Source organism: Cyprinus carpio, chromosome A1 (assembly GCF_018340385.1).
Source record: "Cyprinus carpio isolate SPL01 chromosome A1, ASM1834038v1, whole genome shotgun sequence".
Taxonomy (NCBI): domain Eukaryota; kingdom Metazoa; phylum Chordata; class Actinopteri; order Cypriniformes; family Cyprinidae; genus Cyprinus; species Cyprinus carpio.
Genome location: NC_056572.1, coordinates 29,836,446 through 29,862,036, shown reverse-complemented (window position 1 = coordinate 29,862,036; position 25,591 = coordinate 29,836,446). Strand labels below are relative to the sequence as shown.

At 35.0% G+C, this 25,591-nt stretch overlaps 2 protein-coding genes across 2 annotated transcripts in view; one reads left to right on the top strand and one right to left on the bottom strand.

Moving 5' to 3' along the window:
• The window catches only part of cfap58 (cilia and flagella associated protein 58), a 77,672-nt gene extending 66,681 nt beyond the window's left edge, over positions 1–10,991 (bottom strand). The window contains 8 exon segments of the mRNA XM_042760818.1: positions 3,333–3,492; positions 5,717–5,854; positions 6,200–6,394; positions 7,664–7,820; positions 8,083–8,231; positions 8,410–8,664; positions 9,797–9,826; positions 10,914–10,991. Coding sequence (XP_042616752.1) covers positions 3,333–3,492; positions 5,717–5,854; positions 6,200–6,394; positions 7,664–7,820; positions 8,083–8,231; positions 8,410–8,664; positions 9,797–9,826; positions 10,914–10,991 — 1,162 coding nt within the window.
• A 489-nt stretch (positions 10,992–11,480) lies between these two features.
• neurl1aa (neuralized E3 ubiquitin protein ligase 1Aa) overlaps positions 11,481–25,591 on the top strand; it is a 56,088-nt gene continuing 41,977 nt past the window's right edge. The window contains exon 1 of the mRNA XM_042761542.1: positions 11,481–12,141. Coding sequence (XP_042617476.1) covers positions 12,060–12,141 — 82 coding nt within the window. The 5' untranslated portion in view covers positions 11,481–12,059. The remainder of the gene's footprint in view (positions 12,142–25,591) is intronic.

The window sequence follows — 25,591 nt, the reverse complement described above, 5'->3', positions numbered from 1 at the left end:
CTTTTGTGTTATTTAATATATATATATATATATATATAATTACACAATATGCTATGAAATGACTAGGAAAATAATAATATTAAATAACTAAATACATTAAAAGTAGAATAAATTACTAATAAATTCAATTTGCTTTATTATTATGACTTTTCTTGTTTTGTTTTTTTTGTTTTTTTTTTTTGTTTTTGTTTTTTGCATATTGCCAAAAATAGCCAAACACACACACACACACACACACACACACACATATATATATATATATATATATATATATATATATATACACACACACACACACACTCACGGAAACACACACAAACATATAACAAACGTTAGGCTAAGCATTGTATGAGTATGGTTTTGCCTGTGATGTACACAACAAAAGATATTGTAAGCCTTTTCTCACTTTAAAAAATAGATAGACCTATTTATTTTGCTGTCCTGTGCACAATTATATGGTTAGTTGCATTTTATTATCTGATTTATTTTTTGTCTCTTTGCCCCTACACAATGCTTTAAGAACAGATCTGCGACCCAATTTTGGGTCACAAACCACTGAATTACAACATGATCCCGCATGATCCTGTAAACATTGGTTTTATAACTGATTTTAATAGTTAATGTCATTTCATTCCATTCATTTCCCCTTTTTATTGTTTCATTATATCACCCCTGTTCAACCTTACACATACCCGGGGCCTTTGGAAGTGTACAAGGAAATATTTGAAATAGCGAAATATTTAGCTATAGATTTACAGGTTTGGCATGAGCTACTAGGTCTCACATGTCAATGTTTTACTGACAAATAAAATTTCACATCACTAGCATTATGTAAATTTGATGTATGTGTTTTTCAGGCATTCAACTTCCCTCCAACCTAACATAAATAGGTATCCTGGGATATCACACTTGTCTCTGTGACAGCCCTAGGCCCTCAAAACAACATAAAAGAGTCAGGGGAGGTGCCCATGCTTTTTTAACCAATCAGAAGCACTGGTTCTTAACCACTGTATGATTTTGTGATAGGGCATGATTTTGGATTGACGATATGAGATTCAGGCTCTGCCTGAAATAGCAAAACACAACCTTCAAGACATTGCCTCGGTGTCAGATATTGTTAATTTCATTACCAACACTTCTGTCATTAAATACATGTGCCTATTTTCATAATTAGCACAAGAGTTAATTAGTAGTCTGAGTATCATAGCATTTGCAAAAAATAAACAATTTATTACAGATGGATGCCCTGTGGAGTTATAATGATAATTAGACATGATTCAAAACTAAAATTGTCAGTTATTCCCAACTTTTATGAAGCTTGCAATACCACACAGACTTTTCCTTCTCATTTGAAATGTCTAAATATTCTCTAAAAAACAGAAAGTTTTTACAATGTGATTTGTCACATTGTACTGTGCATGCAGATTAGATTTAAACACTCCAAAAAAATAATCTACCAATAATCAAACATACTTTACTACTGTTTAGAATAATTTAGTGCCAGAAGTGTGATTCTTTTTAATGAATCTGATTGTTCTAACTGATTCAGATGGAGGAAAGATTAATGTCTTTATGGAGGAAAGTTTTATAAAAGATTTACAGTTTCATAAAATGTTATTATATTTGTTTAAGTTAAAGTTGTCACACTAATCGGAATCGTTATTGCTTTATGTGAAGGTAAATACAGCTCTGATTAGAAGAAATAAAAAAAAAAAAAATATATATATATATATATATATATATATATATATATATATATATATATATATACACATATATATACACACCATCTGATAGTTACATATTTTAAAAAATATATTCCCCATTAAAACGCTGTTTATGTAGTTTTCCACAAACAAGTTTAACTCTATACTACTTGAAATAATGAGAAGCTTGCACCTGGTAAACAACAGTTTAGGGTGAACCAACTATCGACGGAGAAATGTGCAGATCCTTACTAAGGACTGATTAAAATTAGTGCAGTCAGACAGAGAGAGAGACATATGAATGTGAGAAGTGGGTTTTTTTTGTTCTTTTTTTTTTTTTCAAGGCACAATCTGAGACAATGAGAGACAAACTGGAAACTATAATTTATCTAACCAAAAACCTGCAATCTAGATTTTCAGATCAGCGGGAAAGAACAGGAGGCGAACAGGATAGTATTTGCCAGTGGAAATGAAAACCAGAGATGTGGAGAGCAGAGTAAAGAGGTCAAATGAAAAAAAAAAAAAATTAAATTAGATGTATTCATTGTTTGATTGTAATTACTCTCAGCTCTGTCTTCCTTCAAAACTTATTACCTCAGTTTAGAAAAAAAGAAAAATAACAAAGAAAGGAAGATGAGGGCTTTTAAACAGATGTGGAAAACAGAAGTCTTAACTCAAGTGCTCTTGATATTTTTAGTCAAGGTTTCTTTCCCTGAAAACATCATAATTCCATTTTAAATTGTCCATTTTGCATACTCTCTTTGTGCAAGCTGTCACACCACCCAGTCACTACTGCACAAATATACCAGTAAATCAGAAATAAAAAATTGTGTGCTACATGTGCAGTATTAATCTGTCTCAGTCATGTGACGTTTTCGTTCATCCTCCATATTTATGGCTGTGAGCAGGGTATCTCTTTCACGTGTTTATGAATTTATTGCCATCACTTTGCCCTGCTGATGACCAAGATGAATGAGTCAAACAGTTGAATAAAGTATGGAATAATTAATATTAATGTAATAATTAATATGTTTTTGAAAGAATTCTTATGCTCACTAAGGCTGCATTTATTTGATCAAACATGCAGTAAAAGAAAAATATTGTGAAATACTAATACAGTTTAAAACATTTTATAACAATGTATTCCTTTGAGGGCAAAGATGCATTTTCAGCAGCCACTACTCCAGTCTTCAGTGTAACATGACCCTTCAGAAATCATTCGAATATGCTGTGCTGCTCAAGAAACATTTCTCGGTGATACGTTATGACTAGTATGATGTCAGAATGGCTTATTTCTTAAATTGGCTGTAATGCATTCTGAAAGTAAAAATACTGTGCATCACACTCTTATTTCATAATAGCATGTACTGCTGTCCATGATATGACCCCTTTAAATAAATTAGACCCTGCATGGAAAGAAATAATCTAGGCAGGACAGTACAGTACCAGTACAGTGGTAAAGATCTGAATAGAGCTGTGGAATTGCAAAGGATTTGACTGAATGTATAATTATGCTATATTAATGTTGAAATTCATTTTACTACAGTGGCATTTCATATTCTCATACATATTTAAATAATACATTTGCTTTAGAGTTCAACTGTGGGTAAGTGTGTGTTTTCTTGCCTCTCTCCAGTCCAGTGATTTGATTCTTGAGTGTTTCTCTCTGGTTCTCCACCTCCACTTTCTGCTCCTCGACCTGTCTGAGTCTCCTCTGCACCCCCTCTCTCATTTTGGTAAGTTTAGCAATCTCCTGTTTCAGCTGGGCTACTTCCTCTTCTTTCATCTGAACCACACAGGACACGAGCCATTAGTGTCTGTGTGTGTACATGGGAAGCCAACCTGTAGCTATAAAAAAATCTAATATATACACTATCATTCAAAAGTGTGGGGATGGTAAAATGTTTCTTGTTTTTGGAAAAAGAGACTTCTTATGCTCACCAAGGCTGCATTTATTTGATCAAAAATACAGTAAAAACAGTAATGTTTAAAATGACTTTTTCTTTTTTATTACGTGTAATTTAAAACTTTTTTTTATTTTAAACTGTAATTTATTCCTGTGATTTTTCAGCTGCCATTAGTGTCACATGATCCTTCAGAACGAATTCTAATATGCTAATTTTGTGCTCAGGAAACATTCCTATTTTTTATCAATTTTGAACACAGTGGCCATATTTTTGTGGAAACTGACATATAGAAGAACAGCATTTATCTGAATAGAAACATTTTGTATCAATGTAAAACTCTTTACTGACACTTTTTTTATCAATTTAATGAAACCATGTTGGGGAAAAAAACGTATTATTATTATTATTTTGTTTATTATTAAATACTGACCTCAAACTTTGAAAGGTAGAGTAAATTAAATGTATCATTTTTGCATGCCATTTAACACTTATGCTTCTGTGGGCTTGGAGTGCGTATTGTGTGGAATATGTGTTTATATCAGCACTGTGAATTGAATAACTGACTGACTGAATAATATAAATGCCTATAGATACACAAGAAGATAACTGCTGGAGAATAAGCTGAACACATGTACATGTATTAGGAGCAAGATTGATCTAGGATGCTGAAATTGTGCCCTCTTGTGGCCAACATGTGGTTTGTGATCATTACTCATTCACACTGACTCAGAGGACGAGCTGGGAGTGCCAACACTAACAAGTAAATTAGAAATGGGTATCTAGTTTGTAGAACTGATGTGCAGGTTGACTTTGCCCTTCTCTCTCTCTCTCTCTCTCTCTCTCTCTCTCTCTCTCTCTCTCTCTCTCTCTCTCTCTCTCTCAAAAGTGTTGCAGATATTGAAGAAAGCCTCACTTGTTCAGTCAGTCTGTGTGAAACTAAATTGGTCTTTTTGTTCCCTTATTGGTCAACACTTCAATACAAAAGACATGCTCATATTAAATAGAATGCCTAACAATACAGCTTCAGCTTATCCTGCAGAGAGGTGCATTCATCCCACTGATCTCCCATCAGGCTCAAGCCACTACAATACAAGCCAGAACAAAGAGAATACAGGGCATTTCATTAAATGTAACATTTGCTGTTTTAACCCCCACTGTGGCTCAGTTGGAAGCCTGACGGAAGTTTCGAGCAGAAAAGATCCATCATTAGTCTGACAGGGGAGGAAGAGGGACGGAAACCTTCATCCTCTAGATCTCTAATTATATAAGAGTGAGCAATTTTTGTCTGATTTTAAGAAGGCAGCTCCATAAATCTGTAGGTTTGAGTGTGTGCACCTACAGTTTGATGCCTAGAATTGACTGCCAAGTACTGTATGCATCATTTTGTATTTCTCTCTAGTAATGAGGTGAAGTACTGTAAGCATACTATAAGGAAAAAATGGTCCCCAGAATTTAGGCAAATTAGTTCCTTTTGAGGAAATTCTGGCCCCAAATGTAAAATGCAAAACATATACACAAGTATATGTAATTAAAAAATTACCTACATTATTTGTGAAGTGAGTGAAGTGAAGTGACATTCAGCCAAGTATGGTGACCCATACTCAGAATTTGTGCTCTGCATTTAACCCATCCGAAATGCACACACACACAGAGCAGTGAACACACACACACTGTGAGCACACACCCGGAGCAGTGGGCAGCCATTTATGCTGCGGCGCCCGGGGAGCAGTTGGGGGTTCGATGCCTTGCTCAAGGGCACCTAAGTCGTGGTATTGAAGGAACCAATCAGTGACCTCCACTAGAAAAACTAGATGAATAAATTCTAAATAATGCTGTAATGAAAATCTAAAATGGCAAAATCCCATTTTGAGGCATCTTCATTTGGAAAACAAACAACTGAATAAATAAATAAAATATATATACTTTTTAATTATTTAAAGTTTACAGTGCCTAAAAATTAGTCCATAGTACAGTATGTCCTCAATTAGTTAACTAATTAAAGATTGATTGTGTGTGTGTGTGTGTGTGTGTGTGTGTGTGTGTGTGTGTGTGTGTGTGTGTGTGTGTGTGTGTGTGTGTGTGTGTGTGTGTGTGTGTGTGTACCTTCAGGTCCAATTCTCGCTGTTGGTTCTGTTGGGAGAATTGCTCTAGGCTGAAGCCATTTTGTTCATTATCCTGCTGGAGTTTAGAGTTGCGATGTTGGAGTTGTTCCATTTCTTTGCTGGTTTTCTCATTTATAATCTGTCAGAAAGAATACAAATTACTTTCACAAGTTCTGCATGTGTCTATTCGTTTTTTCCCAACCTAGCTATTCTGTGTGATAAAATAGTAGAAAAATGTCTTCCGATATTAGCTAAATCTGACAAACTTTTCCTCTAGAGAGATTCTCAAATGGAAATGCTGTTCATAAAGTTGAAAAATACAGAAACATACAACTTTTGTAACTTTTACATGTACTAGTTATTGTTTAATAAAGTTTTCTTCTACGGTTTTGGCAGTTAAAATGAACTAAGATGTCCTACCACTGACCACGGACTGACTTTATGTAACTCCTTCACACACTGACCCTAGATCAGAGTTTCGTACTTTGTGTTCCTGGAGCTGTTGTTCCAGTTTCTGCTGATCATCTCGCAAGCGCTGGCTCTGCTGAGTCAGTGATTTAATCTCTGATTGTTTGGACTCCAGGTCAGTTTAAAGCTGCTTCACTTCCTTTTCCAACTTCTCCTTCCTCCTGATTTCCCGATGAATCTCATTCTGACGCACCTGGATGTCCTGCTGGAGCTGTGACAGAGAGACAGTTTTGTTCCAAATGGCATAAATTACAAATAGCTACAAAGGGCACTATCTATCTATCTATCTATCTATCTATCTATCTATCTATCTATCTATCTATCTATCTATCTATCTATCTATCTATCTATCTATCCATCTAACTATCTGTCTGTCATCATAGGCATCAGCCGATATGTGCAAATGACCATTACTTTCAACCCTTCCACCCCTTTAACTTTTAGAGGGACTTTTTAATGGAATACATTCAGAGTTTAAAGTGGTATGTCAGACCACTTATTGATTTTGTTATGGGTGCTATACACAGTAAACAATTTAAGATTTATTTTGCCAGGGAGGTGACGGGGAATCAAATCTATCCAAATTTACAAGTTTAAGTACCACGTTCACAGGGTTTATGTTCCATTTCTCACAACATATGAAGAAAAAAAATAGAAATTGCTAGAAATTCTTATACGTTTGAAGAGTAACAATCACCAAACACCATATTTAAAATATTGATTTGCTGACACAGATGGACATTTGAGACAAATTTAATTTATCCTAGCCTTAAAGGGATATTCCACCCCAAAATGAAAATTTTATCATTAATTACTTGCCCCCATGTCGTTCCAAACCTGTATGCTCTTCTGTATCATCCGTGCAACAAGGATGCACTGTTTTATTTCAAATAAAAGCTAAATACACATAGAAACAGCGCATCCTTGTGGCGCGGATGACACAGAAGAGCATACGCAGCATACGGTGATATGGAGAGACACAGAGGAGACTGTTGACAAAGGAATTATTGAAAAAAAGTTGTTATTTTTGTTTTCTTCGCTTACAAAAAGTGCACTTCATATAACCCACATTGCATGTCTGATGGCAGATGGAGTATTCTGACGATGACTTTCATACCTTTTCTGGACCTTGACACTGTTATTTACTTGGCAGTCTATGGGACAGTCACAGGCCTCCAGGATTTCATCCAAAATATCTTATATTGTGTTCCGAGAACAAACTGAGCTTTTACGGGTTTGGAACGACATGGGGGTAAGTGATTAATGACAAAATTTTCATTTTGGGGTGGAGTATCATTTTAAAATCAGGAAAACAGCAATAAAAACAACTGCTGATATTGATTCCAGGGATAAAATGAGCCAATTATATTTTTTATTTAATGTTTTTGCATGTAACTGTACTTGCGTATGTACTCTGCACCCTCACATAAAGTTATCACAAGACCTAGTGGTGTCATACACAACATCTTTTATGTTATACCTGAGCAATTGTGTCCATCGCTTTGTTCTTCTCAGCCTCTATCTCCTGCTGAGCATCAGTGGCTTTAGTGAGGTTCTCCCGGAGAGTCACCACCTCTGACAGCAGCTTGTCTCTCTGCTTGGTCAGGTCCTCTTTGATCTTTAACAGATCGCCCATGCTAGACACATTCAAAGAGGTTTGAACAAGCTTTCTTCCTCATCCCCACCAGAACACCTTAAAAAGGTCTTCTGAAGGCCATCACGTAGCATATACCATAGCACAAAGTTATGAATAAAAATAAATATTAGAAAAAGAATTGTTTCACACATACAAAAAAAATAAAAAAACTGCAAGATAAGAGCATGTAACTGCCTGTATTCTATACCAGAATCAAAAGGAAAATGGAGAATAGCCTGAACATAAAGCTGTATGTTGTTCACCTGTATTCTTGGCCCTCTGAGATTCCAGCTCCTTTTTCAATAAGATTATTGAGACAGGTTATATCCTCCTTTAGTTTCTGGATTGTTTCTTTTGCCTGCAACTCCTTTGCATGTGAAGCTTCAACCATTTTCCAGGCCTTGTCAATTTCCTAATCAACAGTAAAATAAACAGATCAAGGCAAACGATGTGGAAACAGCTCTAAATTAAATCTAATGTTCTACCATACAGTATATGAGGACATCATGCAGAGGTCATCATGTTTATTTTTGAAGACACAAATGAGCACAACGTCCATTTGAGAGTGCAGTCATTTCAGGCTAATGTACCATTTTAAGGGAGGTGATTGTGGCTTGATCTTCATCAGCTAGTTTCATGGCTGTGGAGACGGTGTTGGACATTATCTCTGCGTTCAGCTCCCTGCATTTGGACATCAGTCTCTTTTCATTCTCGTGGGACTTCCACAGAGCTTTGGCGATCTTCTCGTATTCCACATGAAACTTCTCTAATTTGTCATCTCCTGTTAACTCATTTAAAACCTCCTAGATGTCCTTTCCTATAGTTTCAAATGTGTTGTCCTCAGTCTGAAAATCAGAAAATGTAAAGGATATTAGATGTTGTCTGATAACTTAGGACTTATGCTGACAATGTGAATGTTGAAGAGAGTCTGAAAGAGTTGATGAGAGTCTGAGCCTGGCAGATTTGTAACAGTTTGCAAGTCTGCAGTAGCATGATGACATACTGAAATACATGATCAAACAAAGAACAAAGAGGCGGCAGCAGGTGCTGGTTTTAATACAGCTGTTGGAGAGTTTACAGGCTTCTTGTAGAAACCATCACAGGAAAAAAATGAAAGGAATCATGCACTGAAGCTTTGTCTAATCCATCTAAATATACAGTTTATTGATTGTGGTCAATCATTCTTTCAAATCATCACTTCAAATCTCTTAGCAATTAAAAGATTTTCAAAAGATTGTTGGGGCGAAAAAGCCTGAGGCTTGTTTTTTTTTTTTTTGGCAGAAAAAGACTTAATTGTAGAAGTAGACGAACTGTTACTGGAACTGACTAAGCCTGGTAATTAGTTTTCATTTTGCAATTTCTGCTGTAAAATAAATAAATAAATAATTGTATGCTTGTGTTATTAAAAGGGTATATCAAATAATGAATACAGTTAATGTGGGACACTTTCTGAAAATTTTCCATTGTGTTGTTTTAAAAAGCATTACAAGCATGTGTCCCACTTTACATGTTTTCACAAAGCATAAACCAAGCTGTTAATGTTCACAACAATGCTGTCAATCGTACAAAAATGTACTTAAAAATAAAAAAAAAATCACTTTATTAAACTGAAAAAGTCTCATAAAACAAGGGTCCTTAAAACTGACCAAGTAAAGGTTTTTGTATTTTTGTTTGCATTTTATCTTATAGCCTATAAAATATAATTGTATATTTCAGCTATTTTCATCTAGCATAGATGGTAGAACATTAAAAACGTGACTTTTCACTTTACTGTAAACTCAAAACACTGAAATGCTTCAGTGTAATGCAATAAATATTTAACATATTTCACTGGGACCACTGCAAAAATGTAGTGATTGAGACGCTAATAACTAACTTACATATTAGCATCTCAAACGCTTAATTTTAGCTGTCTTATTCTAAGAACTAGTATGTCTCCCCACAGTTCGGCAAAAGTTGCAGATGAACATAAGTTACCTCCATTGTGGTCGTTTTTATCGGTCCTCTCTAAAGCTCAGCAAAATGTTGTTGTTTTGTATTTAATGAACTGTAACACACATAATATCCTTGTTTTGCTTCAACGACACGCACGAGTGACACTGTTTTTGGTCACTGGGGATACGCGTCCTCGTTGCCTGGCAACCGAGACCAGCTGAGCACTTTGGTTCAACTAATGATTGTAACGGGACACAGCGCTCCCAAATATTGTGGAGAGAATATTATACAGAGAGAAGACACTTGACATTAAGAATAATGAGTAAATAATAAGGTTCATCAAAGGTTTTTGTGCATGCGCCCTGCTTTGTTTGTGTGTTGTTCTTTACACTAGGTGGCAGCTTTAGACAGTGCAACTTGTAATAAAGAGCAGTGAAAAATATTTATCAACTGTCAGCAACACCAAAATCATTTAAACATACAGTATGTATAACATAGAATGAGTTCAGCAAATGTTGCACAAATGAAAATTGTCATTTGTCATTAAATTGTCATTCATAATTATGGATTTTTTTATTTATTTTTTTACAATTATTATTGAATAAGGTATGTATGGTGCTAGTAAGGATATGTTGTAACTACTGGCTGTAAGGTAATGGTGGACACGTTTTAAAACTCTTCTGATGGATTGTGGTCATTAGTCATCAAACTTTTATGAGCTTATATGAACCGTGTCATTTAACAGTTGGAGCCTTGACATTTACTGAGCTGTTTCTGCATTATTTTAAGTGCACTTTGCTGGACATTTATAGTCATTAGTTGATCTTGGGCTGGTAGACCACTTTAGACCAGTAACAACTACATTCCAAAAACCAGTTTAACCAGTTTAAGGTGATATAGCATGGATTAAAAAAATAATAATAATAAAAAAATAATAAAAAAATTATCATAGCCCTATGCATACTTGATTGATTGATTGATTGATTGATTGATTGTATAATTCTACCTAATTCTATAATAACATAAAATTAAATAAAATAAAATAAAATAAAAAACAATGCCTAACTATGTTCATTTTTCATTTTTCCCACACAAAACTGAGAGTATAAATTTATTAGTGCTCCATCACAAACCAGTGACATTTCTGGCATGTTATCACCTCAAATGCTCTCTGTATGACACACGTGTTCAGGCACAGATTCAGTCCCAGCTGGGACAAATCCTCTCTGCCAGTCATCCTAAATCTGCAGCACATGTACTCAGGTAAGCAATCTACTGATTACATAATATGTTATTATTAATCATTATATAATTACACTTCACTGTCCCTAGCCGTGCTGAATGATGTCAGATGACGCAATGAGAGGTGTGGAAGTTCCTAAAGTCCTGAGTCACTAAGGTTGTGTCTAGCCTAAATGTGTTAGCATTTTCAGAAATAGTCGAGTTGCTGGCTTTATATGAAAGAAATTGTTTAATTTGAAAATTAAATATTGTATAAATTTATATTATTCCATATTGATGTTCATCAATAACTGAAATAGCTTAAAAAATAAGAAAACTGAAATGTGTAACTTTGACGACGTGTTTTGGCAGTTCCCTTCTGTTCATATTTTCCTGAAGTGATGTTGAGTCACTCACTGACGCCGATAAGTGACACATTGTCATCAGTTCGTGCGTCGGCACCTGAGCTGCTGAAGTCTGATCTTGCCGCATATAGTGTTCATATACAGAAGTTTTGATTGATTGGCTTCCCTAAACGAAAGCATCCCGTATAGCCAAATTGTATAGGTGAGTGGATTATATACTTATGAGGACTCCTTGTGCTGATGGTTGAGGCAGTATATTTGATCTAATCTAAAGTAGAAGCAGGCGCGACAGATGCGCGTTAAATCCCCGATAACGGCGTGCGTCAAAAACTCACCAAAGCAGGATAACAAAACAAATATCCGAGGGAAGCAATATAGCAAATCAAATCGTTTTTGAGCTGACCTACTTAAAATTTCCGGTTTATTCCGATTTCGTTCATTGCAAACCTCCCTCAGTGCCTTTTTTTGTGCGTTTTCCGAAAACGCAAACGCGCGTCTTCCCACCTGCAGCTTAGGCGCGTTTGGGCAGCTGGTGTTTTTCAATGACAGTTCATCGAGCAGAGAAAAACTTGTGGATCTGTAGTCGGTTCACACCCGACTTGTCACGGACATAATAGCAACAACAGATCAAGAGAGGCACGATAAGGGTGAGTTATAGTGCCTGACGCTCGAAGTGCAACATCTGGAGATCAGCAGCATCAGCAGCAGCACCAGCAGTCATGGGCAACAGTGTGTCCGGAATCAGAGCACTGCACAGGGGACAGCAGAACAGATTTCAAAGACTTCCAAACTCACATAAAGGTTAGTAGTTTATTTGATTTGATTCTAGTCTTTCTATTGTAAACAGTAGAGTATGGCGCTTGCAACGCCAAGGTCGTGGGTTCGATTCCCGGGAATGCAAGAAAAAAAATCACTGAAAAAAAAAAAGAGTCTGTCGAATGCATGAATGTAATATATTGCATATGTATCGTCCTCTACTCGAAAACTTGAACTTGTAGCTGTATTTTGGAATATGTTTTTTAGCTGGTCCAGGTTAGCTGTATTTTCTAACTATCTTTATCATCTTTATGGTCTACTAGGTGAGGAAAGATAACATGTTCTAAATCAGAGTAATCAGCTCAAGACTTTTTAGAATAGAATAGATTTTCTTTTTTCTATCTATTCCAAAGTTAAACGATCTGAACCAGAGAGTAATTTGTATTTGATAGGTCAAAGGTTCTTACACTTGTGCCACATTCATCAGCTTCTTAAAAATTGTGAAACTTTACTTTGTCCATGTTACTCATCATATACCCAATACTGTGATTAATTATTACATATTATTACATTATAATAACAATGCGCAATTACTAGCAGCTCTGCAAACAATTAAACACTCAGGACATCATCTTCATTAATATTACTCAGTATTTACTGATGTAAATACACACTGTGTTATGTGTATGCTCATTGTACTGTACAGTGTGACCCAAGTTATAAATTATGAGACCAATTCAAAAGTCCAAGCTATTACGATGACCCAATTTTGCTGTCTATGCCAGAAGTTCAACTAGGCCCGGTTCAACTGGTTAAAAGTTTAATGGTCTCACTTTCTCTGACCGAGCATACTTCAGAAACATTATTTTATGTAAGCCTCTCCTGAACTCCTCTCCAACTCCTAGTGGTGCTGCGTAGGAGGTTTGCGGCGATGGATGTAATTTTTGAGATTCTGTTCTGTTTCAAAGCTCTTCTAATTCATGCATAACAGAGCATCTGATTATGAAGATTATTCCAATGGAGATATAATTGCGCCTCTCATTAGCAAAAAAAAAGCCATTATATTCAAATAAAGATGTGCTAAAGGGGGCTTTAATTATCTGTGGCTTTGACAAGGCACTCCGGCGCATTTATCGTGGGCACGGAAGGGCCAGCGACACCAATCAAAGGGTGAACCAAATGATTTGTAAATGTAATGATTTGTAATTGATATAAAACAGAGCATGAGAGCAAATAGCCAGGATTTCTCTTCTAATGACTTTCCAAAGAAAATGTATTTTTCCAGAGGTTATTTGCACACAGATTACGCTAGACTTGCTACACTTTTTAGGTATTTATCAGGAAACACACACGTTATTAAACTGATAAAGTAGCTAATAGCGAGGCCATTTGCTGACAAATTTCCTGATTGCATGTTTGCATGTGTATGCTCTTGTGATGAACTTAAAAAAGAGGCAGAAGGGACAGTGGAACCCATTATCCTGTCAGACGAGATCTCCTTGACAACAGGGGACTGCATGTAAACCGTTACCATGGCGATTGTCCCTCAGCGTTATAAGCGGAAGGTTATGTTCATATACATGTCCATGTTTATCTTCATGCCACTTGTTTTGCATCAGAAATGCATGCATTAGAACCCTATTGTTACTTTGAAAAGAAACCTGCGATTCTTAATTTTGTATGGTAATGACATTGAACTGTCCCCACATCCTTCTTCTTCCATTCCACTGAAGTCAAATTCAACTTTAATAACCAATTTCCATCTCTCTAAATGAGAGATATCACATTTCAAGCCTGTTTGTTTCTCATCATAAATGATCTGGATAAAATGTTTCATTTCCATAGCGATTGGCCCCACTGACACCAGCCACATCAAGACTCTATTTCTGGCCAAATGACTCACCGCAACATGTTGCGCTTAATATGAATTTGATGTAAATGTGTGTCTGCATATGAAGTATATCTGCAGAAGCACACAACAGTGAGATATGAGATGATTCATGGCTTTTACGGAGGGAGGGGAAGTGAGAACAGGAGCATGGTAACCAGTCCGGAAAATGTGAGCTTTGAGGGATGAGGGCAGATTTGTGTTTTTGTGTGATGTGTATGCAGATGTGTTGATGTCTCTGTGCTCATGGATGCATGTTTTTGTCTATTTGTGATTACATATACATGTTTATATAGTTGTGTGGGTGGGATCCATTTTCACTGTGAACATTGATTCAATTCGGAACAGCATACTAGCATAGGATTTCTGCCTTAGAGTTTTTTGGGGGGTTATATAAAATTTGATTAATGTGTTACTACCTAAATAAAGTGGTTTTGAGTCGGAAATGTAATTTAATACTGAATCAACTGCACTGTTACAACTACAAATATACATTTTAGGAGTCAATACAGAGAGACAGAGATACTTAACCCTGTAAAGTCTGGCATATTAAATAATAATATAATAAAAATCAAATTTCTTGAAATGGAAGAGTATCATATTTGATACAGTACATCAAGGTTTAATGGTTCATTTATCATAAAAACAAACAAACAAAAAAACACCTACTTCAACTTAAAAACTTAAGTTAAGCTACCTTAAATTTATAATTATAATCAAATTGGCTCTACAAGTAATGTCAGCTTAAATTATACTAAACTGGCTTAAAAACAAAAATGAATCTTATATTACTTAAACAGTGAAGTTGAAATTGGTCGAATGAATTTGTCTACAATTAAAAGTGATCTCTCTAGATCTTCCAGTAACATATCTTGGTTAAGTTATATTTAAATGCTTAGTTTTATGATCATAGCTCTGTAGTTTTCAATTGTGGGGGTAAACATATAATGCAATGCAATGCTTGAGAAATGTACAAATTATTATTTTTTTTTTTGCAAAAGCCTGATGTATCATATCTGATACTCACATTTTAATATGATTTTTCTAAAAATTATGTATGGATAATCGTTTTCCTATCCATTAGATTATTATAAATCTTCATCGAATCATATTGGAATTCAATTTATCTGGGAAATGTAGATTTTCTTTTATGTTTGCTAGGCACAAGAATCAAATACTGTAACGATCACATAATTTTGTATGACATAAAAAAATCTGTGTATATAAAAATAAATAAATGAATAAGTGAGTTAGTGAGTGAGTAAATCTAATTACAGTATTTACAGATCTGATGCAAAATAAAAATGCCCTAAATTGGCAAACTTATCCATAATATAACTGACTTATAGTGCCATACTTGGGCCCTCATCTTTTTTAGCATGTGCACTTTGAATCACAGCACATAGCATAAAATACTCCCATATGGCTTTTTTCCCAAGCATGACCTATTGCAAATACATGTTAAATATTTGTTTTAAACCACACAGGTTAAGGAAATATACATTTTTCAATTTTTTCAACTTTAAAAAAAATTTTTTTTTTAAATCAGCTACTGTGAGCAGTGACAGGCAACAAGACATTTTGTTGCTCACTCGGTTTATATATCTGCTCCACTCATGCTGGCAAATTTACTCACTTGCACGCTGCATCCATAATCATGTGATTCAAGTCAAAGCTTGCAAGGCAGAAGGAGGCCATCAGGGAGATCATGTTACAGATTGCTTTTTTAACATGCTGTACAAGCCCACACACATTTGAATAGAGGACACACACACTCACATAAAGACACAAACCAACATTTTATGTATAAAATGTAAAGATATTCACAGCTAGATGAAGTTTTCCTTTGGGAACAGCAGTTTAGTTCCAGTACATTTGAAGTCACTTTTGAACATGGCGAGACCAAAAAAAAAAAAAAAAAAAAATCACAGTAATCTGCTGTGAACTGAATGAATAATAATGGCTCACGGCTCATTTCTGACAGCTGCCTGATATGCCTCAGACAAATTAAAAAGGTCAGACTCACAGAGAGTTGTTAATAGCTCAAAGGCTTTTTGAGGTTTATTAAGCATTGAAAAGGTGCACAGAATTGCTTGATATGTGAAATGAACTCCTGTGCAAGGCAATTTAACTGATCTGAAATCTGAAAGTGTGGTTTAATACTGACGATGTCAAAGGAATAGTTCTTTCGTCATTTCTCACCCTCACATCATTCCAAACCTGCATGACTTTCTTTCTTTTGTGAAACACAAAATAAAATATTTTGAAGAATTTGGGCTCCAAACAACATTGGACCTCATTGACTCTCATTTAATGGACAATAAGAAAGAAAGAAAGAAAGAAAGAAAGAAAGAAAGAAAGAAAGAAAGAAAGAAAGAAAGAAAGAAAGAAAGAAAAAGCTAAATGTGAGTGGAAAAGTTACCCATGCAAATCTTGCTTCCTCGCTGCTAGGGAGAGTTTTTGGAGATTTTTAATTTTTTTCAGCTGTATCATCATCTGCCTTACACAGCATCAATCTCATGACTTAGAAAAGTAATAAATAATCTCTCCAGAAGCCAAACAATTCATGGATGTAGATCTAAATAGTGAAATGTGACATTTAAATCCCTGAAGCAAAGTATAAGCAATAGCACTGAATGAAGAATGTTTTGCTAAAATTTCCGTTAAGTTATGAAAATCTTATTTCTGAATGTTGAAACACCCAGGTTTTTTTTTACCCATAATTATTATTTCTTGTTTCTTCTAGGAAACATTCCATTCTATAATTTTTCAAACATTATGGGAATGTTACTTTAGAATGTTCTCTGAACATTCTATGTACTAATTTCTAATGTTCTATTCCATCCTAATGTAATAATGTAATAACTAATTGTGATGCATGCCTGAGCAAGCACCATTAATGAAAGATGAACCTATTTTTTGTTCTATGGCTCTGTCTTTGTGTACATGCTCCAAGTTGTTTAGTTACATTATAACTTAGAAGGTATTCTCGAATAAAAATTCTCATCTAAGACCAAGGTGTTTTTCATCCAAAAGAAAACAGCCCACAGATCTATTGGCAGCTCAGGACTATTAATCAGCAGTCCTGATTGTGGAGCCCAAGGCCGTTGATGGGAACATTTAACATTTCCACCAAGTTCATGAGCTGAAATCTTGCAACACACATGGCTAACCTGTCTTTGACTGCATCCAAACTGCCCTCATTCAGGTTGCCTTAACTGTAAGCAGGGAAATTTCAAAGTGATTTTGTAACGTTGCAGACACCATATACCCACGAACTGAGTGTTCAACATTCAGATTGTTGAAACGGAGACTGGAATGCTGTGATTTATCCCTGACTTGCTGTGATTTCTCATATTTGATATACTGTATGGCACTCAAAGGTGAAATATGAGCCGTATGTGCTGAAGTAAAAATATAGACTACTAAGATCATAATTTTGCATTTAATACAAGAAGTCATAGCATTGCAATACCCTTAAGTGCTCCCAAAAGTGGTTTGTTTAGGTACTACATCTCAAATATGTTATTACATCAGTTCTTGAAATTGGTTAAAATTGGTGGTGAAATCATTTTAAACATACACTAGAAAGAAATTGTTTTTCAGAAATTGCTAGCAAATTTCACAGCTACAAAGAAACAGCAAGTTGACATTTTGAAGTAGAATTGTGTGGAAAATTAGAATAGAAAAAATAGAATTGTTTGGAAAATTGTAATTAAATGTAAGAAAGAAAGAAAGAAAGACAGAAAGACAGAAAGAAAGAAAGAAAGAAAGAAAGAAAGAAAGAAAGAAAGGAAGAAAGAAAGGAAGGAAGAAAGAAAGAAAGAAAGAAGAAAAAGCTTGATAATTCCACATCAATAAAAGCCAGTCTGAGAAATTGCTGTGGAGGTTAAATATTCACCGTGTGCAGTAGTTGCACAATAATGTTTTATTGTATATTTCTGTCCTTAAAGCTGTTATGCAGTACAGTTCACCCTCCATTTCTCTTGCCATTACCTCACAGAATGAGTATAAATATAGACCTCTGTTTCTCACAGCTAGTGATATAGAAGCTCTGAGCATACCTGTCAACATTTGGATACCGAAATCCGGGATACTCCAGGGGGCGGGGCGGTTTTTTTTTGGGGGGGGGGGGGGGGTTGCGGGGCCGGGATTCGACAGATGGGAGTTGGGTTTGGGGCGTACATAATACATAATTATTAATAAGAATTATTGTGATAATGAGACTTATTCATGTTTCTTTTTTCTTTATCTTTATTATAACAAATTTTATATTACATAAAAGGAAACAATGTGGTGCATGTGGAACATGTAACAAGAAATTTCATGTAATTGAAGTACATGGAAACACCTTCATGTTATAAACGCTAGGAAACACCTTCATGTTAAATACATGAGGTAAAGTAGGCTACTGCATGTATTCAACATGAAGGCGTTTCCTAGTGTTTCTTACATCCAGAATTATAATTATAAGTAGCAGACTTAGATAAAGTTTGAAATCGCGGGTGTGCCCCATTTGTGCCTCCACAGCGCGATTGTGCCTTTGGGATTTATTGTGCTGCATTACGTTGTTTTTCCCACCGTGTCCGATACTGAAATCAGTGCGACATACTTTGCAAAAAGCGTGGGAATTGTCGATGCTGCTTCGTGATAAGAAATTAAATTCCTCCAACCAGCTGTTGTTAAAAAGCTATATTTAGTTTTTCCGCCGTAGCACCACCTTAGCTTTCTAATGCCATTTTTGGGGACGTTTGATTCAAATTCCCCCGTCTACCTGCGCAGATATCAACTGATATCAACAGAGCTGTAGGTTGCCAGGTTGAGGTCACAAATGGGTACAAAATTGTAAGATGTATCTATTGTGTGAGTAGGATGCGTTTCATACAAGATCTGGCAACTGGACAACCTTGGAATAATGTATTGATGTAATTATTCATATAACGTGGTAGGGCCATACAAATTACAGGAGTTTCCCGGGAGAAATAACAAAACGGGAGGTGGGCGGAAGATGGGTGTGAAATACGGGAGACTCCCGGGAAAAACGGGAGTGTTGACAGGTATGGCTCTGAGGTCACTGCGGTACTCTGAAAGACACAAACACGTCTTAAAAAGAGCTTCCAAACAGAATCAGTCATCTGATTAAGCCTTTTCATCTGATATTACATAAACGGAGTTGCACTGGTGAGTCAGGACATACTGTATATCTTGTGACAATTATTGCATTCAGTCCTGAAGTGCTTCATTTTTGTCTCAGTCTCAGATGACACACCAACAGTCCATGTTCGTGTTTACAAGGTGCCTGTGTTGTATGCGCCATATTCATAAAAACAACAGCATAGCAAATTTCTGTGTAAATCATACGTAAATTTGCCAATCAGTGTAATAGCATAAATTATGTACAATTATCAATCAGTCAATAAATAAACAAACAAACAATCCGCCTGCATTTTAAAGAACAAGACAAATTATTGACACTTAATTTACTGATGGGTTGCCAAAGTTTGTCAAGTTGGTGGCACTCAATCTTTGAAATATGATGTTATATAAGTAACCATTCCTGAGCGGAACTGTATAGTAAGCTTTGTTTTCTGAGTTCTGTCTGTATTTATTAGCTTTTGGATTGAAAGGATTTTTTAACATGAAGTCAATACACATTTTACAGTTATAAAGTCACACCACTGTAGTGATAATTTAGTATTATTTATATACTAATATAGTATTTATACATACTTTGAATTATCTTTTATTTTTATATTTTCAGTTTTTATTGATTTATTTATTTTATTTTATTTTTATATGTATTTCAGTTGTAGTACTTAAACTTATTTCATTTCAGTTATAGCTGCCAAGGCAACATTTACGTTTTTTTTTTTTTCATTTCAGTTTTTTAAACTTAAGTTTTTCTTGTAATATTTATATTTTATTCCATCTATTATCAGTTCTTCTAGTATTTATATCTTAATCATTTCTTTGTTTAGATTATTTAAAATGTTTTTTAATAGTTTTCGGTAACAATAATAACACTGTACCATTGTTTTCATTCATTTTTCCACACTGGCCTCTTATATTGTGATAAAATCTATCATCAGATAAGCTTGCACATAAAACAATACAAATTGTGTTTAGTCACTTTATATGTCAGCCAAAAAAAAGTTTGTGGACAGAACAAGCTAAGTTGTGGACCAGATCTTACATGTGTGTATTATAAGCAGAAGGTGTGGCTGCACAGGACTACACTATATTTGTCCAGCTTATGTCACTGCATAGGAGTGTGAATCATAAGAGGAGTACATATTTGTTCTTTGACAGATTATTGATTGATTCTTTGTGATGTCTTAAGATGAAAAGTAATGCATTGCATACCACATAACTGCACACACTCTGAAACATACATGTACACACAGGCGACACACACACACACACAACATGTTAAACGTGTCTCTCTGAGAATGCATTGTGAATATTATGGGTGTGGTGCTATCATGGCTTTATCAACTCTCAGTTACACAGATCTTAGTTGTGTAAAAGAAAAACACCCTCCAAAAAGACAATCTGGTCATGTGACCGTGTCAGTTAAAGATGATCTGATGTTCCCATAATAAAACAGAACTGTACCATCTGCTGCTTTTGGAAACAGTACAATAGTCCTGTATTTACTTTCATTTTACCAAAAGTCAAATATAGTCAGTTTATTTGTATAGCACTTTTCACAGTGCAAACCAAGTGTGCCCAGTGACTAAGCTAAACACCCCAGTCACTGTATAGTCTGAAATTGTGTTTATGAAGCATAATGACTTTATGGGGTAAGATAAATCTTTAGTTTCAGTTCCGGGTACTTTAGAAAAAGACAAAAATTTTGGCCATCTATCTATCTGTCTATGTGTACTGTGATCCTAAAAGTCACAGGTGAGGTGATTCAAAAAGTAATGTTTTTTTTTTATGTGGGCTTTGGTATATAACAGTAGCATGTCATGAAGTTATTTTCCTCTGGAAACACAATTAGAAAAACCTGCTGACTTTATATAATAAAAATAAATTTGACTCTTATCTTGCATTCTGACCCTTGTGCCAGTTCCCTTTCCACAAGAAGAGCACTTGAAATAAATTTTGTTCTGCAAAATGATTTTAGTGAGATTTAGAATATAGATGGTGGGTTTTCTAATTTAGGTTGTTAAAAAAGAAAATGACCTCCGATCAGAACAAAGTCATTCATGTCATATATTATTTAAGTGAGTGCTGTGAGCAAACAGACTGGCATAACTAGAACAAAATGGAGACAGAATGAAAGATGAACAAGAGAAGGACATAGAAAGAAAAGGTTTCAACAGAGAGACAAAAATGCATTCTTGACTCATAGTGACTAAAAAACAAAAACAAAAAAACAAAATGCCAATGTTCTTTCACAGTCATTTGACTGGGTGTTTGAGTGCAGCTTTACGCCCGAAAAATACAAGGCGAGTACACGACTGTAAATGCTTCTAGCTATACAAGCTCTATTTAACGTGTTGTTTAATACTGAAATGTGTCAGAATGCACAGCAAATACGTGTTGGCATTGCTGAAAGGGGCACTGTGGTGGCCATTTCAGGTCTTCTCAACTTTTTCAGGTCAATTTACAGTCATGGTGACATAACATTTTGAAGAGAATGGAACTGCTGAGAAATTAAAGGTCAAACATGCTTGCTAATTCCGTTATACTTTATTTTGTTGGGGCCCTTTAGACATTCTGTTGACTAAACGGATGACAGTGACAAGACGCAGATAATAAAAAAATAAAAATAGGATAAGTAAATAGGAAATAACAATATACAAAAAAAAAAATATGTATATAAATACACAATGTACAAAATAGACAAAGATGGTATTTGTGTGTGGTGTGTACAAATGCAAGTTTATGTGTTAAATAATTAAATGTGTTATAAATAAATAGTGTTGTGTATTACACATTAACTGTTCATGAGATTGAGGGAAGAAACTGTTCTTATGCTTGAACGTTCTGGTGGTGAACTATTACTGTTTTTACTGCATTTTTGCAGCCTTGATAAGCATAAGAAACTTTAAAAAAAAAAAAAAAAACATTAAAAAATTTACTGATCCCAAATGGTTGGACAGTCTAACAAACACACTAGTTTTATTTTAGGCTATAGCAGATTGGAAGTACTGCAGATACATCAAGCGGCACAACAAATGGTAGCTCCAAAGGTGAAACATTTTGATCCCCAGTTTTGCTGGACCTGAAATCTATAATTAGATATACAGAGACAGAACAATCATTGTTCTTTCCTTTGAGCATGGGTCCAGACAGATGATACATGAGTTTATATTTGTGGAGCCATGGCTATGAGTAACGGTGGGAACTGACTCGACTGAGGAACCTGACAATATGATTAAAGAGTCTTAAAAGCAGCACTAAACTGACCCCTGGCTGGAACAAACTCTTTCAGAAGCCAAAAAGTAGCTTTGTATGTGTTTGTAAAGAAGCGTTCTGTATGCCAACACAACACAAGGCTCATTTATCATAAGCGAACTACAGGGCATAAGTAAGATTTATCGAAAATGTAGTTTGAGTATGAGTTTTTCTCTTTTCACAAATGTCGCTAGTCTTATAAGTTATTTCCAAATACTAGCTTGCTAGCACATTGCACAGCATTTACAGAAAACTGCCTATTTCTATTCTTTTACAATACAGAGTAGTTTACATAAAGCACGAGAACTATAAAGATAACTAAGTATATAAGTCCACACCACAACTAAAGCCAAAGATGAATAATATCTTTGGAATAACTTGCAGAATATTTCTCCAGCTGATAAATGATATTAAAAAAGAGCTCGAGCATTTGGCAAGTGGCAGATGACAGAACTGTGGCGCATTTATAATAAACACAACTCTATCATGCATTGGTGTGGACGCTAACCTAGATAACAGGAACATTGTTAGAACTTTGTCTGAACGTTCTGGCAAGGTTCTCTCTAAGTTATGAATAAACATTCTTTCTAAAGCCTTAATATAATGTTCATTCAGTTGTCTGGTCTTTAATAACATTCTCAAAAGGATAGTACAAAAATATTGTATATACATCGTTCATGGAAAGCTTTTTTTCCTGAAACGTTTTAGTTAGACCTTTTTTTAAATGTTACTACTTGTTTCAGAATGTTCAGAATAACATTCCAATTGCATTTAGAAAATGATAAAACTGAATGTTCCCTTATCCTTCACATAACCATGAAAAACGTTTTTAAAAACTGGACATTTTGAACATTCAGAGAACATTCAGAAATAACATGTTCATAATTTAATTTGAATATGTTGTGGAACGGCATGAGAGTGAGTAAATTATGGCAGAATTTTCATTTTTGGACGAACTATCCCCTTAAATCACCTCACTGCACTGGATGTGTATTTCCATAGTTAAGTAATGCCAGACTTGGAGCTTGCCTATTATTGAGGGGTTCTTGCCAAGTTTCTCTTTAGAGTTGAAAGGGATTCTCTGTAAGTTTAGTTGGAGGATTTGTCCATGTTTTAATGCATTTCAGAGCTTTATAAACCATGCATGATCAGTCAGGCGTTCAGCCCCCTGGTAAGACTCTCTGTTGGGGTTTCCCCCACCACGTCACAGGTGGAGTCCAAACCAACCAAGAACCAGATGCAGAAACAGATGATTTTTTTTTTTTTTTAACTCTTAGAGCACACTGACTTTCCTGCAAAGAAAAATCACTATGTCAGATTTGGAACTGTTTATTTTTCTGCATATTTACACAAAGATTGTTGAAAAAAAGTTGCACACCAAACACTGTTCGTTGAAACTAACAGGGCACGATAAATCACAGTTTTGGTGCGATACATTACACTGTGTCCACAGACCCAATGCCACATAAGTGATAAAATTTTCTTCTACATAACTACGTATTAATTAGGGCTGTCATTGTTAATGCGTTAATGCATGCGATTAATTTTACAATCCTTAAAGTGTTAAAATAATTTAATGCAATTAACGCAAAGTTACTGAAGCACAATTTCTATTCTATCCCTTTAACCCAATTTTGCTTCTCTGCTTGCGATTAGATCATTTTAAGCCACTAAACTCCGGGAAAGTTTTCAGTCCAATCATCCAGTAAGTGAATACATTCAAACAATCTGTCCAAAACAGTGCTAATATAAAGGAAGGCTGATTACATCAGAGATTGCAGAGAAAACAGAGAATCACGTTGTGTTTTAAGTGAATTATTCATTCCAGTGTGTTTCACTTTAAAACACGAGCTCTGTCATATTCTGTGATTGTCTCTGAAGAGCGCGACCCCTCACATGTCGCGCTGTGTGAATTAGGCTACAGACTGAGCAGATTGTCAACACATCCCACCGCTGTATGGCCAGATGAGACACAAACTACGTTTTCTCATCTGGATAACCAGTATCGCTAGTAAAGTTTTGATGGATGAAGACTGCAATCAAGGTAAAGACGATTGCGGTGGCGTACAGGAGTCGTACAGTACAGTAAGCACACTCGAGTCCGTAATAATAATGCTTGTATGAGTGCTCTTGACGCACTGATCGCACATTGTATTTATGCACAGGCACAGATATTTCCGTACATTCACATTGTTTCCACACACATTCACGATAATGTTTTGATTTATCATGTTTATGTTGCTGTGTTTAGTTATACTGAATGGATCCGTGTACTATAGTAGATATATGCAGTCAGCAGGCAATTGGTTTAGGGTTTTGTTTTGTTTTTCATCTCCATGTGGTCCTGTTCGGTATCGCAACTTGGCTTCTCTTAAACGTAAAAAAGCTCTTTGCTATTGCACTATACACATACTCTCTCTCTCTCTCTCTCTCTCTCTCTCTCTATATATATATATATATATATATATATATATATATATATATATATCTTTTATCTAAAGCGACTTAAAGTGCATTCAAGCTAACATTTTTTACCTAACATGTGTTCCCTGGGAATCGAACCAACAACCTTTTTGCGCTGATTATGCAATGCAAGTCGCTTTGGATAAAAGTGTCTGCTAAATGCATAAATGTAATGTATATATAATTTGTTATTATTATTATTATTATTATTATTATTATTATTATTATTATTATTATTATTTAATATGTGCTTATATGGGCTCCTTATATCATTTGGTTCTTTGGTGACCTTTTGGAGTTTCTAAGTCTCATTTTTTGGAAAGACATCTAAATTTATCTTGAAAAAAGCTTGCAGAAAACAGAATCACCCTTCAATCATTTGTTTTACTTTTCTGGATATAGCAAATGATGACAAAATAAACATCTGAAACAAGATAAATGGTCTATGCTTAATTTCATGAAGTGTGCGATTAATCGTGATTAATCACAGAAAAAGGATGTGATTAATTAGATAAAAAATATTAATCGATTGACACCCCTAGTATTCATATGTTTTGATTGGTTTTGACTGTCAGTATTACATTTCTTTTTTCTAAACCTCGACCTTTATGAATATATATTGAATAGAAATCATACAACTATCTACCGAATGAAATTCACATCTAATTCACTGAATTAATTATATATGACTGTGTGTTATTATTATTATTAACTAATTTTACCATTCAACATTTCTTA